The sequence below is a fragment of the Scomber japonicus genome, chromosome 11 (genome assembly GCF_027409825.1).
Source record: "Scomber japonicus isolate fScoJap1 chromosome 11, fScoJap1.pri, whole genome shotgun sequence".
NCBI lineage: Eukaryota > Metazoa > Chordata > Actinopteri > Scombriformes > Scombridae > Scomber > Scomber japonicus.
Window position 1 is genome coordinate 6,004,810 of NC_070588.1, and position 13,906 is coordinate 6,018,715.

A 13,906-nucleotide genomic window follows, 5' to 3' on the forward strand; every position below is an offset into this window, starting at 1 on the left:
CTCGTGTTTCATGTGAGCTGCTTCAACATTTCTTTCCTTTTTTAAATGCTCCCTTTTTTATTTGGTTGAGTTCATGCAGGATTAACGAGGTGCATTTCACTACAGCTCGGAGGTAAATGTCACACACACATACACACACACACAGGTTCAGGTGATATTGTGGTGTCTGCGTAACGAAGTGTAAACATCATTTTCTCTCTGGATCTTTTCTGCGTATCTCTTGATTCTCAGGCGTGATAACACAGTGTGAAGACGACGGGATTATCATCGCAGCACGCCTCTTGAATGCAGAATAACTTGACACAGCGCTCCCGTCTCTCCAACCTCCCCGATTGTTCCCATCACGTAAAATGCCCTTCCAAAAGGTCAAAGGTCACAGGCCAAAAGGCTGAAGTCGGGAATAACAGAATTAATATTCATTTCACAAACGCCGGGCTCCAAGCGACTGACAAAAAGTATGTAAAGCAATTAACCTTCTGTCCTGGCAGTGATGTGCAGGCAACTTAACAAGGATGTTCTCTGCTTTTAATTACTCTCCAAAGTTGCAGAGGATTCCAGCCTGGATTTAAAGTTAATTCAAGGAAAGAGCGGAGCGGCGACAAGGACTTGAGCCACTTGAGAGATACCTGACATTAGCGATTTTGCGACAGGAGCGACCGCTTCCAGACTGCAGCTGGTCTTTTTTTTTATGTGCCACCTGCAATAATAACTCAACTTGTATTCAAATTCAAGCTCTCGACTCCTCCGGCAGTCAATAAAAAGAGTGAACAATACTGTTGATGCAAGCACACTGTGTCATGACCCCCACTTGCACCTGTAATATTCAGTAAAATGTAATATTCCATTATGAAGATGATGAAGTCCAGCGCTGATGAAGTTGTTGTTTATGAGCTGTTACGAATTTTCTAGTCGCTATGACGACATGATAATATAATAAGAGGATGAACAGGTGGGGTGATGATGAGACATTTCCAGTAACATTTGGAAAGAATATCACAGCCATTAGAAACAGAAACACAATCTCTTCTGTGTCTGCGCTCATTAATATTAATAGATGCATCAATATTCTAGTCTGGTGGTCATAAGTAGAGTTATAAACCGTGAGCGAGAGGAGCCAGCGTCCCTCACAGCTCCTGCTGAGTGGAAGCACAAGCAGACTGTTTGCATAAAGGACGATCGCACACTGCCGAGCGTCATTACATGTCGCCTGATTGAAAACCGATCAAGGCTGTCGGGTTTTTAGTCTCCAAAAAATATGAGTTTCTGGACACATTAGCATAAAATTAGCAGTTTTGGCTTTCCACTATGAAATGACTCTTCAATATAGCGCCTCAGACTTTCTGCTGAAAACTAAAACAGAACAAAACTCTTTAAATGTATTTTTGCTGAAAGTTTGAAGAGCTAAAAACTGCAATAAAACACAATTGAAAATAAACAACAGCCAACAGCTTTAATTTAATACAGATTAATATTGTGCAGATCATGGTGGCAAAGGTTATTCCTGTTGGTCAACTTCACTGAACGCTGTGCCCAGAAAAATATTATTGTTCATAACTTTATTCTGGTGCTTCAATATCACAACAGTATTTCTGAATATATGATTTATAAGTGCAGGGATCCCATACATGTAAGCAAAGATTAAGCTGTGGCCTATTACAGTGAGTTGATTGATGTTATCAGATTCATATTTTTGGGATGTTAATGAAGCAAAACTTTGAAAACTTGAGACTAACCCCTCAGTACAGAGCCGAGCAGTTCCTGAAGGACTTCTATGTGTCAGGTGAACTGTTGTTTTTGTTAGTAAAATAAGAGTTAAAGGTAAAAAAACAGGATTCACAAAAATGGAAATGGAAAAAATGGAATTTGGGAAAAAATAAAACAGATTTTGTAGGGCCCTAAATATCTGACCCATCCTACATGGGATTACAAGACACTAACTTTACAAAACATGCATCTTCCCTTCCAATGATACATATACAAAGGAAATACAGAAGCATGTGAAAAAAGGAAAGACAAACAAAATAAAACCAAACTAAACAAAAATCCCTGCTTTCAGAAAACAACGATTACATATCTACATATTATCTGTATATGTGACACTATAGCTGCCTATGCCTGACCATCACAATTATCATTATCATCATTATCACCATCATGCCACCATCCTCATCAGTTAAAAAAAAAAAGTGAATATGTGTAAGTAGGCTCAACATTGGCTCGATGCAGCAGGACAGAAACAATTATGTTCTATCAATCAATTAAGCTGCACAGTGATTGCGACTAATGGATGAAACCCAATTTTATGCATTAGTTGTAATGCAGCTGGCCCCATCCGTTTAAGGTCATCAGAGCACAGAAACCCAATTAAATTCACATGCTGTTAATACTGAAGTCATAATTAGAGCGGTGAAGACGTATGATTGACTGGTAATTGAATCAGAGCACAACTGTGAAAAGTTACATGAGTATAGAAGTGTGTTTGTTCTCAGTAGAGTAGATACAAACATAAATATAATGGTCATTCATTTATTATTTAGCATAAGAAGAAGAAATAACATTAACCCTTACATACTGTTCAAGGTCAAATTTGACCCATTTTTACATTTGAAAGCTGTAAAAACAGATTTCTTTTAGCTTGACTTTTCCTAATGTGACCTGCAGGTTACAAAAATGGAAACAAATGCATCTTTTTTTTAAATTTTGTGCAGCTGATACACATTTTTATATATGCAAATGTACAAATTTGACCTGTGTTCCCTGAACCATAAAAAAGTAATTGTGAATATCAGAAGGATTAATCATAAATATTTATGAATGACTGATGAGGAATTTATGAATGTGAATTGGTGGAGAGACTAATTTTGAGTCAGAATGTGAACAGTATGTTTAGTTTAGTTTATTTGGATCCCCATTAGCGGTTACCCAGGCAACAGCTACTCTACCTGGGGTCCATATTTAAAGGGTTAAGTAAGAGTTGTTGATATGTTAGTTTCTTATCAAAAGATGAACACAGTAAAGGAGTTTGCAGAAAGTCTCCATTATTATCGTTTTTCCTCTGCGGGAAGCTGTGAGGCTGATTAAATGTGTCAGAGACTCTCAGTGAGGCTGACACATGACCGTCCTGGGAATTTCAGTTTAATTAGTCACAGTGCCAACCCCTCATACACAACATATATTGTAGTTCTTGTCATGAAAAGTAAGATACGTATGGATGTTATCAGGATATAAAGGGCCAAAGTACTAAGAGTTTTCCATCTGTTTTTCAGTATTTAGCCTAAAACACGTGTGCTGTTTGAAAGGTGTGTCTCTCTCCTCATTACATAGCTGATACATTTAATGCAAGATAGTGAAAATAATTGGAGGAGGTGTTGGAAACAGGATGGCTAAGTAAGTTCTTCCTCCTCTGTGTGTGATATCAGGAGTTCCTCAGGGTAGCGTTCTTGGTCCTTTTGCTTTCCTTTCTCTTCTCTATTAATGATTAACTGTCTTTGAATATTCTACTTACTGTATATGCAGATGATGCTGTAAATTACTTCACTAACTCAGTATTGATGTGAAAGACACTAACTAACTGATTTAACTGGTTTCAGACTCACTATTTGACTACATAAATGTAATAAAATAAAAGACAACTGGATGTTTGTATTTATAATTCTATAATAATGATGTATAATGTCAGAGATGTGGTTTGTAGTAATTAACCTACTAATTAATAATCAGCTCCCCTCAGCTTTACGGAGCTTTAGATGCAACTTTACTGTTTTGGTTCACTCTCTGTGCTCTCGTAACGTTGTTTTCAGAGATTAAAAAAAGTTAGTTGTAGACTAGCTGGTGAACTTAGTGGAGCGTTAAGCAGTTAAAGAGCCAGATATTTCCCTCAGGAGTTGGTAGAAAGTAAAAAAAGAGCAAAAAGAGAATGAATATTGGACTTACATTCACCAGATGGAAAAAAAATATAACTCCAAATGAATGATAATGTAGAAATTAGCAACTATTGGCTAACAATTTTAACATATCAACTTAAAGGTATGTCAGTGTCGTGGCCAAAAAAAAAGGTTAAAAACAGGTTGATTATGTATTCTGCTGGATTATATTTTTAGGAACAATTCTCTCCCTCTGATAAATACATGTGAACAGAGTGTTAATGGGATTTACTAGAGAGACTATTCAGGTTGTACTGTGATCAACAAAATGTTTTTATAAAAAGCTCCTGCACACTGTCTCGCTAACCACTGTTTGTTTTATTAAATTACTGCAACATTTCGGTCACACAGACCTTCATTACGCATATCACAGGCAGCATTACCACACTTTATTACATACAAGAGCTGCCTCAATCATCCAATGAGAAGACTGGAAAGATAACTCTGAATAATTGATGAGCACCTGGGTCAATTAAAATAATCTGCGTCACCTGCCAGATAATAATATATCAGAATAAGAAAGATCAGAGAAATATAAAAATGGTAAAATACAATAGATAAGCAGCACAATTAAGGACCTGATGTCACTTGATGAATAAATAGTATATCTAATCAGTGGTCCAATATTACAACGTTGGATCCAAGCTAGAAATATGACATAATGCGTAATAACAAGGTAAGAAAAATACCCTGTATCACAAAAAGAAGAAGTTTAATATGGGAAAGTAGTTTCATTGACTTTATAACAGTCCGGTTACACAATCAATACCTTTGGAAATGTGAGACCGAACCTTAAAAGTACATAATAATAAATTCCAATGCTGTGATTCAGACCAAAGTAAATGGTGAGTATTTGGTGTCTGCTCAATGCCAGACTGATTCAACATGACATCATTGGTGTTTAAACAAAGGTTGATCTGTCTGGTAGTAAACAAACAGGATGTCTAAGTGATGTCTTCCTCCTCTGTACGTGACACCAGGAGATCCTCACGGTAGCAGTTTTACTCTTATTCTTGCACAATAATGACTCACCTACTTACTGTGATAGTCTACTTACTGTATAAGGGTCAGTGACAAATAAGGGTTGGCAATATGAGCAGGGAAAAATAAAAACACGGATTCTACTTATATGGGCATGAGGCGGAGTCATGGGCGGAGCGGGGAGGTTGCGAGGGCTGGATCTCGAGGACATTGGTCAATCAACCTGTCAATCAGGACGTAGCCACGCCCTAATGCATACCCTGCTTTATCGTCAAATATAAAATCAGGGAGGCCAAAATGTCACAAATGAACATCATACTGCATTGAAGAAGGCTTTAAACTAGCGATTGAGACCATAAACACATTTTGAAAACGTTTACTGAGGTTAGAAATCAAGTGAGAAGTTGGTGAATTCTCCATTGACTTGTATAGAGACGGTCGCCCCCTGGTGGCCTGTTGATAGAATGCAGCTCTAAGTTACTTCCGCATTGGCCTCATTTCAGAGGACCAGAACTCCCCGCCTGATCAGTGACAAATAAGGGTTGGCAAGATAAGAAATTCAAAAATATCTTTAATCCTGAAAATGGTGTAACTGCAAAAGAATGATAAATATTACATATTTTAACCACCTACTGTGTATTTAAATGGACTTATACAAATAATTACTTCATTTTAAAACATCAAATGAAAAGAAAACATGTTGGAGTATTTCTAGATGTAGAGTCGGGTGCTAATTCTCTGTGGGTTCATGCATGACACACGTTTATATAAAATATAGATTTTTGCAGCTTTTTAAGTTTGTGCAGTCATAAAAGTGTTTACTCTTTTAATAAACTTTTCTTTTATCAATCTTATTTTCTCTTGTGTACATTGGAGTTTTTTTTTCTTTCTTCCTTCGTCATGTTTATTCCTTTTCTATATGTCGTCACTTATTATCAGCTCGTCAATCAACTGTGAAGCACTTTAAACTGCATTAACCTGCATTAAAGCTACTATATAAATAAAGTTTGATCTATTGATTGATTTGAAAGTAAATGAATCTGTTTATCCACTAATGAAGAGTTCTTTGAGATTAAAAATAGTAAGGTGACATTTAACAGCAGTCCAGCTTCCTCCTTCAGTTCCTGGTATTTAGTTTGTTGTGCGGCTTCCTGTCGGTCGAGCTGCTTATTCATGTGGCCGTCGTCTGTGACCGCTCTGCTGTATGACTCAGGGACTTTGGGAGTTTGTCTGCTGTGTGTGTTTTCTATCTCCGTCCGTTCCTGGCTGTCTCCACCGGAGCATATCAGCATCCCGTTATCATCTCCAGAGTCCCTCCTCCCTTCTCATGTCCAAAGCTAGCCGCTGTTTCTTGGACCACGACGGCGCTGATGTCTCCAGGATGTCCACCCCCTCCCCCCCACTTACCTCCCCTCCTCCCCCTCCTGAGCTCACGTACTGTTTATTCTGCAAATACTGTTATTAAAATTTTATCAGAGCTTGCAGACTATTGGCAGCCGTTGCATGCCTGAATGCTTGGAAAGGGTGAATGTTTCTGGGCGCGGTCCTTCGAGAGATTTCTCCTTCCTTTTTTTTTTCCCCCTGATGAGGATTAAACTATAACTTTTTTTTGCCGTCTTGAGATTGAGTCACTTCTCTTTCAAAGTTTTGAATTGAAGATTCGATGTCGTGGCCTTTTTGACTCATCTTTATTCATATTTAATGTATTTTAAACATACAGTATCTTTGTTTGGACACAGTTTCTCTTTGATGTGAATGGGAAAGTGTGTCCAAACTTTCTGACTGATACCGTATCTTCATCAAAAGTTGTTTTGATTGGTGGTAAATCCATCTTTTCTTAGAGCAAAGATATCCCTCTCTCCTCCAGCAGCCTGTTTCTAAAGCTATTATTTACTCAAAACAGGTGATGAATGGATGGCTTTATTTGATGTTATATTTCATGTTTTAACTTAACACCTATGTGTATTCCCTTTGAATTTAACCTGGTGTCTTTACCTCGATTTATCCCGATTTTATATGCTTGTAGTTTATTTTATTTATTTTAAATATGAGGCATTTTGTTACTGTTATCTGTTACTTAAATTCAATTATTTGTCTTAAAACTTCATCCAAAGATTAGAGAAGAGAAAGTTGAAAATCCTGCAGCATGCTGAGACGGAGGGAAGATTGTCTCCAAAGATTAGTTTCAGCTGAACAAACAGCAACATTTCCAACATCCTGCTTTACCCGGCTGAAATTCAAACTCCGAATACAGAAGTTATGCACACACTCAGTGTAGCACTGGGCGACAGAGGGCTCGTGTTAAGGCCCATTTATGCTCAACGTTAAATACGGATACGGACGGAGCCTTCTGTCCGTTCTCTGCGTTCATTTCTTCCGTATTTCTGCACGTTTCCATAAAGCTTACGGATACGGACCAAATGGAGCAGTACCACCGGAAACCATGGGGGGGCAGTGTTGCTGTCACTACTCGATACGTAGCTCTAGTGAGACACGAAGAAGAAATAACAATGGAGGAACTTTTTGAGGAAAGGTTGTGCGAGTTGGTTAGAAACTTTAAACATATCATTTATGTCTTTTATGCAAGAGGAACATTATCAATATCTCCTCCACAGTCGCCATGTTTGTTTTTGAGTTTGTTGTTGTTATAAACGTTTGGCTCTGTGCTGCCCCCTGGTGGATGTATTGGTTAACATCCATGCCAACGTAAAGGACGCATGGAAGTATGTGAGCAGTGACGGTAACATCGTTTGAAACATAAATGGGCCTTTAAAGCTTCCTGTGTATTTGATTTGACTTTCTGGTTTGACGCAGTAACTAGGGGTATGAATCATAAGTTCCTTCACAAAACCATATTATATATATTCAATGGACAACAATTCGATATGAGACGATATCACAGCTGATTTAACACAATCATTTCCATTCATATCAAATCACTTTCAAAATCACAAATCACAAATCATTTTATTTCTGAGCTTAACCAGACATTTAAATTACAATTCATCTAGTCTAGAAAAATAGACATCCTGTTCCCTATAAAGTGCCACATTATGATATATTGAGCTTTAAGATTTTCACATCCTTTTAAAAGAAACTAGCAGCAGCACATTTCAGGCCGTTTAAATTCTGTCTGAAGCATTTGATGATAGACTTGACTCTATAATCCAGCTGCTAGTGAAACTTATCGCTCTTTTTAAAGTTGTGATTTAGTTTTTGTGGGGAAAAAGCTGCTCAGGATAACTTCATTGACTTTTTTTTTTCTGGCCGTTGCCATGGTGCCGCTTGCATTTTGTGTGGAGGAGTGCTGCGTGCTTGGGCGCCAGGCGAATTTCAAAATAACGACGCCTTAAAAGATGATGATGGATGTCTTATTTTCATTTTGCATCGATGCTACATTGTGAACAGTCTGTGTTGTGTTTATTTTTTAGATCGGGTTGCCAGTGAGGCGCCAGCCAGCATCCTGCTTTTGCAAACTGCGACTACAGAAGTTACTGGTGTGTGACGTATAAACAGGTAACACCTCAACACCACTGAAACAGATGAGAGTATATGTGTGTGTGTGTGTGTGTGTGTGTGTGTGTGTGTGTGTGTGTGTGTGTGTATTTTCCAGAGTTTCCTGTCCAACCTCTGAATCTCTTCTAGTCGACAAATAAAGAGCAACATCAGTGTCTAGTTTCAATGCTTTAGCTTCTTTTAATGCTCTCCATCTCCCACACACTAAATCCTATCGTACAGCTCAGAGACATCGCCTCTTATCAGATATTAATTTGATCTTTAGTAAATATCCATTTGACATCTCTCTCTCCCTTTTGCTTGGCAGGTTACTTTTCCTTTCTTGGCCCAGGAGCCAGCCGGCGGGATTAAAGAGGACGTCAGGAAACTACCTGCAGCTGGTAGTTTATGCCTCAGTTTATTTAGCTCTCTCTCTCTCTCTCTCTCTCTCTCTCTCTCTCTCTCTCTCTCTCTCTCTCTCTCTCTCTCTCTCTCTCTCTCTCTCTCTCTCACTACTGATTAACATTATTTTATTGAACTTAATAAGTTCATAATAATGGTTATTTTAGAAGCTTTATTCAGGTGTGATTCCCTTTTGTTTAAATGTGGACTCTGAGTTGGTTTGTAACAGTCTAAAATCTTAATTAATGCACCTTTTAAGAAGTTTAAGAGTGACTTTAGTACATTTATAAATTAATGGAAGTTTAAAGGTGAAAAAGGACGAATTAAATCCATCAGCAAGTGTGAAAATAAGAACTCGAGAAGCTCATTTTATACATTTAGCTTCTCATTGATCAGGTTGAGGAGCGGTCTTTAAGGTCAAAATATCAAACAACTAAAACAAGCAAAAGTTAAACATGACAGTTTATCTGCACTGATTCTTTTAGCTCAAGTACAGGCTTTAAACAGAAGTGTATGTGTGTGTGTGTGTGTGTGTGTGTGTGTGTGTGTGTGTGTGTGTGAAATCAATCACTTCAGTGGTCATAACACTGGAAACATGGCTTGGACTGTGTCTTTTTTAACTTCCACTTGTGGCTCAGAGTCAACGTTGTGTTTCCACTGCTGCTGTAAACAGTTGAAGAGTCTGTCTGACACGACCGCACGACCCGGCCAGCGGCGATAACTTCACAACATCACACAGACACGCACGACACAATATAAGGTGCACCAAAAATAACACTCGCTAACACCTCTGCTGCCTGTTTTTCCAGAGATTCGCCATCTTACTTAAACTTGATCCCTTAAAGCAGCCAGTCGGCCAAAATCAGCCTTCAGGCAAAAATGTTCACTTTTGACTTTTATGGTTTACATAATCAATCACAAATCTGCTGTAGATTCAGAAATAAACACAAAGCTCATTTAAATGTTTACAAATATAAACACTGAATCGAATACTACTGAGAGACAACTGAAGTTAAGTCAATATAAGTGGCAGAAATGGTGTGTTGGGGCCTCTTTTTTTTCAAAGACAACAACAACAGACGTTTAATTAACCGCAAATGAAGCCAGGTGTTGTTATTGAGTGTGGATGACCAATAAAAGGTATTTCTAATAGGATCATTACCATTATCGATCAATCTGTGGTTTATTTTCTCTATTAGACGACAAATTGGTTAGTCTATGAAACCCTAAAAATAGTTAAAAAACAATAATAAAAGACCATGATCTTCATTTTGAGAAGCCAGACCAACCAAATGATTGGCATTTTTCCCTTTTTTATGAATGAGTAAAGCAAATAATCAATTAGTCTCCCATTCATTTTCAACTAATTGAGTAATTGTTGCCGTTATGGTCCAAATGAATGTTGAAATAATACTGTTAGCACTCACTTACTAATGTCAAAAATGACAGCGTTGCAAATCGATCTTATCCCTAAATAATAAATAAACCAAACATACAGGCCACCCAAATAAACACTGGCCTGTAGTTGAAGCTAATTGCCGACCACTGCCTTAAAGGATGGGTCCACAATTTTTCAAAGGTATCTTAAAGCAACAGTTTACTTCCACCACAGCTCAACAGGGAAACACTAAGAGGGAATTTGATGCTAAAAAAACTGTAAATGTGTCAGACATCACTTGATATGAAGCTTCACATCTACTTTTAAATGACTGTGTGGACACTTTGAAAAACACATTTGAAGATCTTTTAATCTTCAGTATGAACAGGAGGAATTATTACACTGAGGAGAACCTGGACACCTGACTGATGGTTTAAGACACTTTTCCTTCAAGTATTAAAACACAGACAACCCAACTGAACACGACACAAATTATACTTTAAAGATATAAAACCAACGACCTACCAAGAAAAATGATGGTCTGCTTCCTCGCCATCTTCATATTTGCACTCTCGTGCTTGGGTGCTCTTTGGGTCCCGTTGACGCTGGTGTCCGTGGAGGTCATTGGTTTCCTCAGGACCACGATCATCGCCCGGCACATGAAACCCACGCCGACCAACACAATCATGTAGATGGCAAAAGCCACAAAGATGCTGGTCCTGTACATCACCCAGCGCTCCCTCAGGTTGGTGCAGAACGTCAGATTTTGGACGGGTATATCAGACCGGAAGGGGATGTGGCCCTCCGTTCCCGTGGCGATTAGCAATGGGAGCGCCACGAGGATGGACACCAGCCAGGCGAAGGTGATGAGGCTCAAGGTGCGTTTCCCCCCAAAGGCTTTGTAGCGAAACGGATGGCAGATAGCGATGTAGCGCTCGAAGCTAAGCGTAGCCACGTTGAGGATAGTGGCGTAGCTGCAAGCCTCAAACAAGAAGTTGTAGATCTTGCAGGACGCGTCGCCTGAGTCAGTGGTGAACGGGTTCCAGATGGCGCTGTAGAGCTCCACCGGCATGCCGATGAGGAGCACCAGCAAGTCCGAGCACGCCAGGCTCACCATGTGGTTGGTCACATTTTTCTGCAGGTAGCCGTTCCTCTTCAACAACTGTGTCACTCTGATGGTCACCGAATTACCAACGATACCCGTCAACAGGATGAGGCTGTAAAGCACCGTCAAGAAGATTTTGACGGGGTAGTTCGGTTCCAGCTCCCTCCAGTTTTTTTCTTCCCCTATCTCTTCTTCATCCATGATAGGAAAAAGTGGTGAGCTCAGATTTTCCAGGTGTATTGATTTTTGTCCCCGTAGCTTATCAGTGCTGTTACTGGGTGCAGCCGCTGTGATTAGAGCCGAAACTCAGAGGTGAATACTCCCCCCCCTAAGATAACAGCTACAACAGTCACGACTTTTTCTTTGTGTCTAAAAAGATTCCTGAGTCTTCAAAAAGATGATTCCAGTGGCTCCAAATCACAGTTTTACTCTACACTCAACTCCACAGTAGAAAATACAAACTCTTTCTCTCTTTACTTTCTGCTCAGCTTTGATTATTCAGTGTTTTAACCCCAAAAGTCCAGCATGTGACCCTCGAGGCTGATCCATCTTTACCTATCTCTGATGACTATCTGTGATCCCCCTGAGAGAGTCCTCACAGGTCCTGGTCCGGAGTCGGTTGGTTTCACCTCAGTCAGAGCAAAGTAAAGTGTTGGCGGACGCTCCACTCAGCACAAATATCCGCCTCCCTCCCACGAGGGCAGGGCAGTTAAACATTAAACACCACAGGCAGCATGAGCTCAGGCCTGGTTTCATTTCTTATCAGCAGTAACATGCCCCCCCCCCCCTCTTTTTACACACACACGCTTGTTTTGTTTTTAGTCCAATTTATAGATGAGATTAGAAAAATATTGTTAAAAAAGAAAAAAAAGTTAAAGACAAAGAAAAAGAAGCAGTTAAAAACATGCTTGACTTTGACCACAATAAAATAAAGTGTAAGATTTACAACCTTGAAGTTGTATTTGGAGATAATGTTTACAGATAACACAGCAGATATGAGCCAGCCTCCTGAATATAAGGCGGGTTTTTGATTTTAAAAGAATGGAAACTATGAGAACAGGGAGGGAGGGTTTGAAAGGTTAAAACAGGAACAAGGTGGAAATTGTCCAGGTTTTGGGCTGCGGAGGTGAGGTGAGGTGAACATACTTCTCCAGTTCATGACCGTGAGAAATAAACAAGCCGCTCATCAACATTAGATTCTTATCTTAAAACAGCAAAGTTTTTCAATGAGGTTTAAAAGTTGGAAACAAGAAACTATCAGTGGCTACATTCAAGTGGATCAAATCTGATGTTTTTTGTCTCTAGATGACTCAGATTTGGTCCTAGAGCTGCCTCATATCTGATCTCTGGATGGGCAGATTGTAGTTTGTGTGTTTTTTTTTAACGTCTTCTGTTCCTGTGAATGTCATCTGTCCTCATCATTCATTGTCGGCACCTTCACAGCCTCGTTAACATAAACATGGTGGAGAGAAACAATGAGGAATGAGGGTCAATGAGTATGGATCAAATGACAGCGTGTAATGTAAAAGTGGTTTCTCTGCTTCTCAACTCTACTGAGCTTTAAAACTCTTTTCCAACCCTCAAATTTCACTTTTATCAACCTTGTTTCTAAATGCAGAAGCTTTATAATCCCTCTGTTTACTTCCTGCAGATAAACAGTTAGCGTTAACTGGTGAACAGAGTGAAACGTTTAGCAGCTAAATAGTCCCATATTTACCTCAGGAGTCGATTTAAACCAAAAACCAACTAAAAGTTAGTGAATATTAGACTAATACTTATATAGATCCATGCTGTCTAGATGTCTAAATAGGTAATAGATAGATAGATAGAGAGATAGATAGATAGATAGATAGATGTGTAAGAGTAAATAAAGCCAATAGTTAATGTTAGATTGATGAGGAAGTTTCACATTTGTTGAATGTTTGTGGAAAAGTCCCCATTCAAGCGAAAGTGGACAGAAGTTAATGATTTGACACATGCAGCTCATATGTGTGGCATTTTAGGTGCTGTTTTAGTTCAATCGTTTATTTTAGTTGATTTCTTTTATCATATATAAAGGATGAGTTTATATATTTGAATATTTATATTTATATTTAATAGTCAGTATGAACAGGAGGAATAATTAAAGCAAGGAAAAGCTGTTTCACTGTTCATATTGACACCTGACTGCTGTTTTAAGACACATATAAAACATTTAGAGCTTATCCTTTAAGAGATTTGATTTAATTGCTTTTATTCCGAGTCTTGTAGGACCAAAACCAAAAAGTTTTTGAGCCGGTTAAACGTGATTTCCGACTCTGAGACGCTGGATTAATTCTGCCCTGATCTCAAAAAGTACAAGAAAATAAATGAATGCCACAGATGTTCTTAAATCATTGGTATGAACCTCGTATCAGTTCATGCGAGTGGTTCTCGTATGAGGTCAACCGTTGATATGAAGCAAATTTTCAATTAAGATTGGGCGATAACATTTGAGTGGCTGATAAAACGGTACTTTTTAGATAATGATTAATGTGTGACCCTGATTTCTTAGTGAGCAGTGTTTTCCAGGCAGTCTGGGCTGTGAGTAATAATCTGACGACAGTTTCTATTTGGAAAAGCTGCTTTAATCGACACTACAGC

At 38.8% G+C, this 13,906-nt stretch overlaps 1 protein-coding gene across 1 annotated transcript in view; it reads right to left on the reverse strand.

The window, feature by feature from the left end:
* gpr39 (G protein-coupled receptor 39) overlaps positions 1–11,908 on the reverse strand; it is a 38,486-nt gene extending 26,578 nt beyond the window's left edge. The window contains exon 1 of the mRNA XM_053328710.1: positions 10,705–11,908. Coding sequence (XP_053184685.1) covers positions 10,705–11,485 — 781 coding nt within the window. The 5' untranslated portion in view covers positions 11,486–11,908. The remainder of the gene's footprint in view (positions 1–10,704) is intronic.
* Between the last annotated feature and the right edge of the window lie 1,998 nt (positions 11,909–13,906).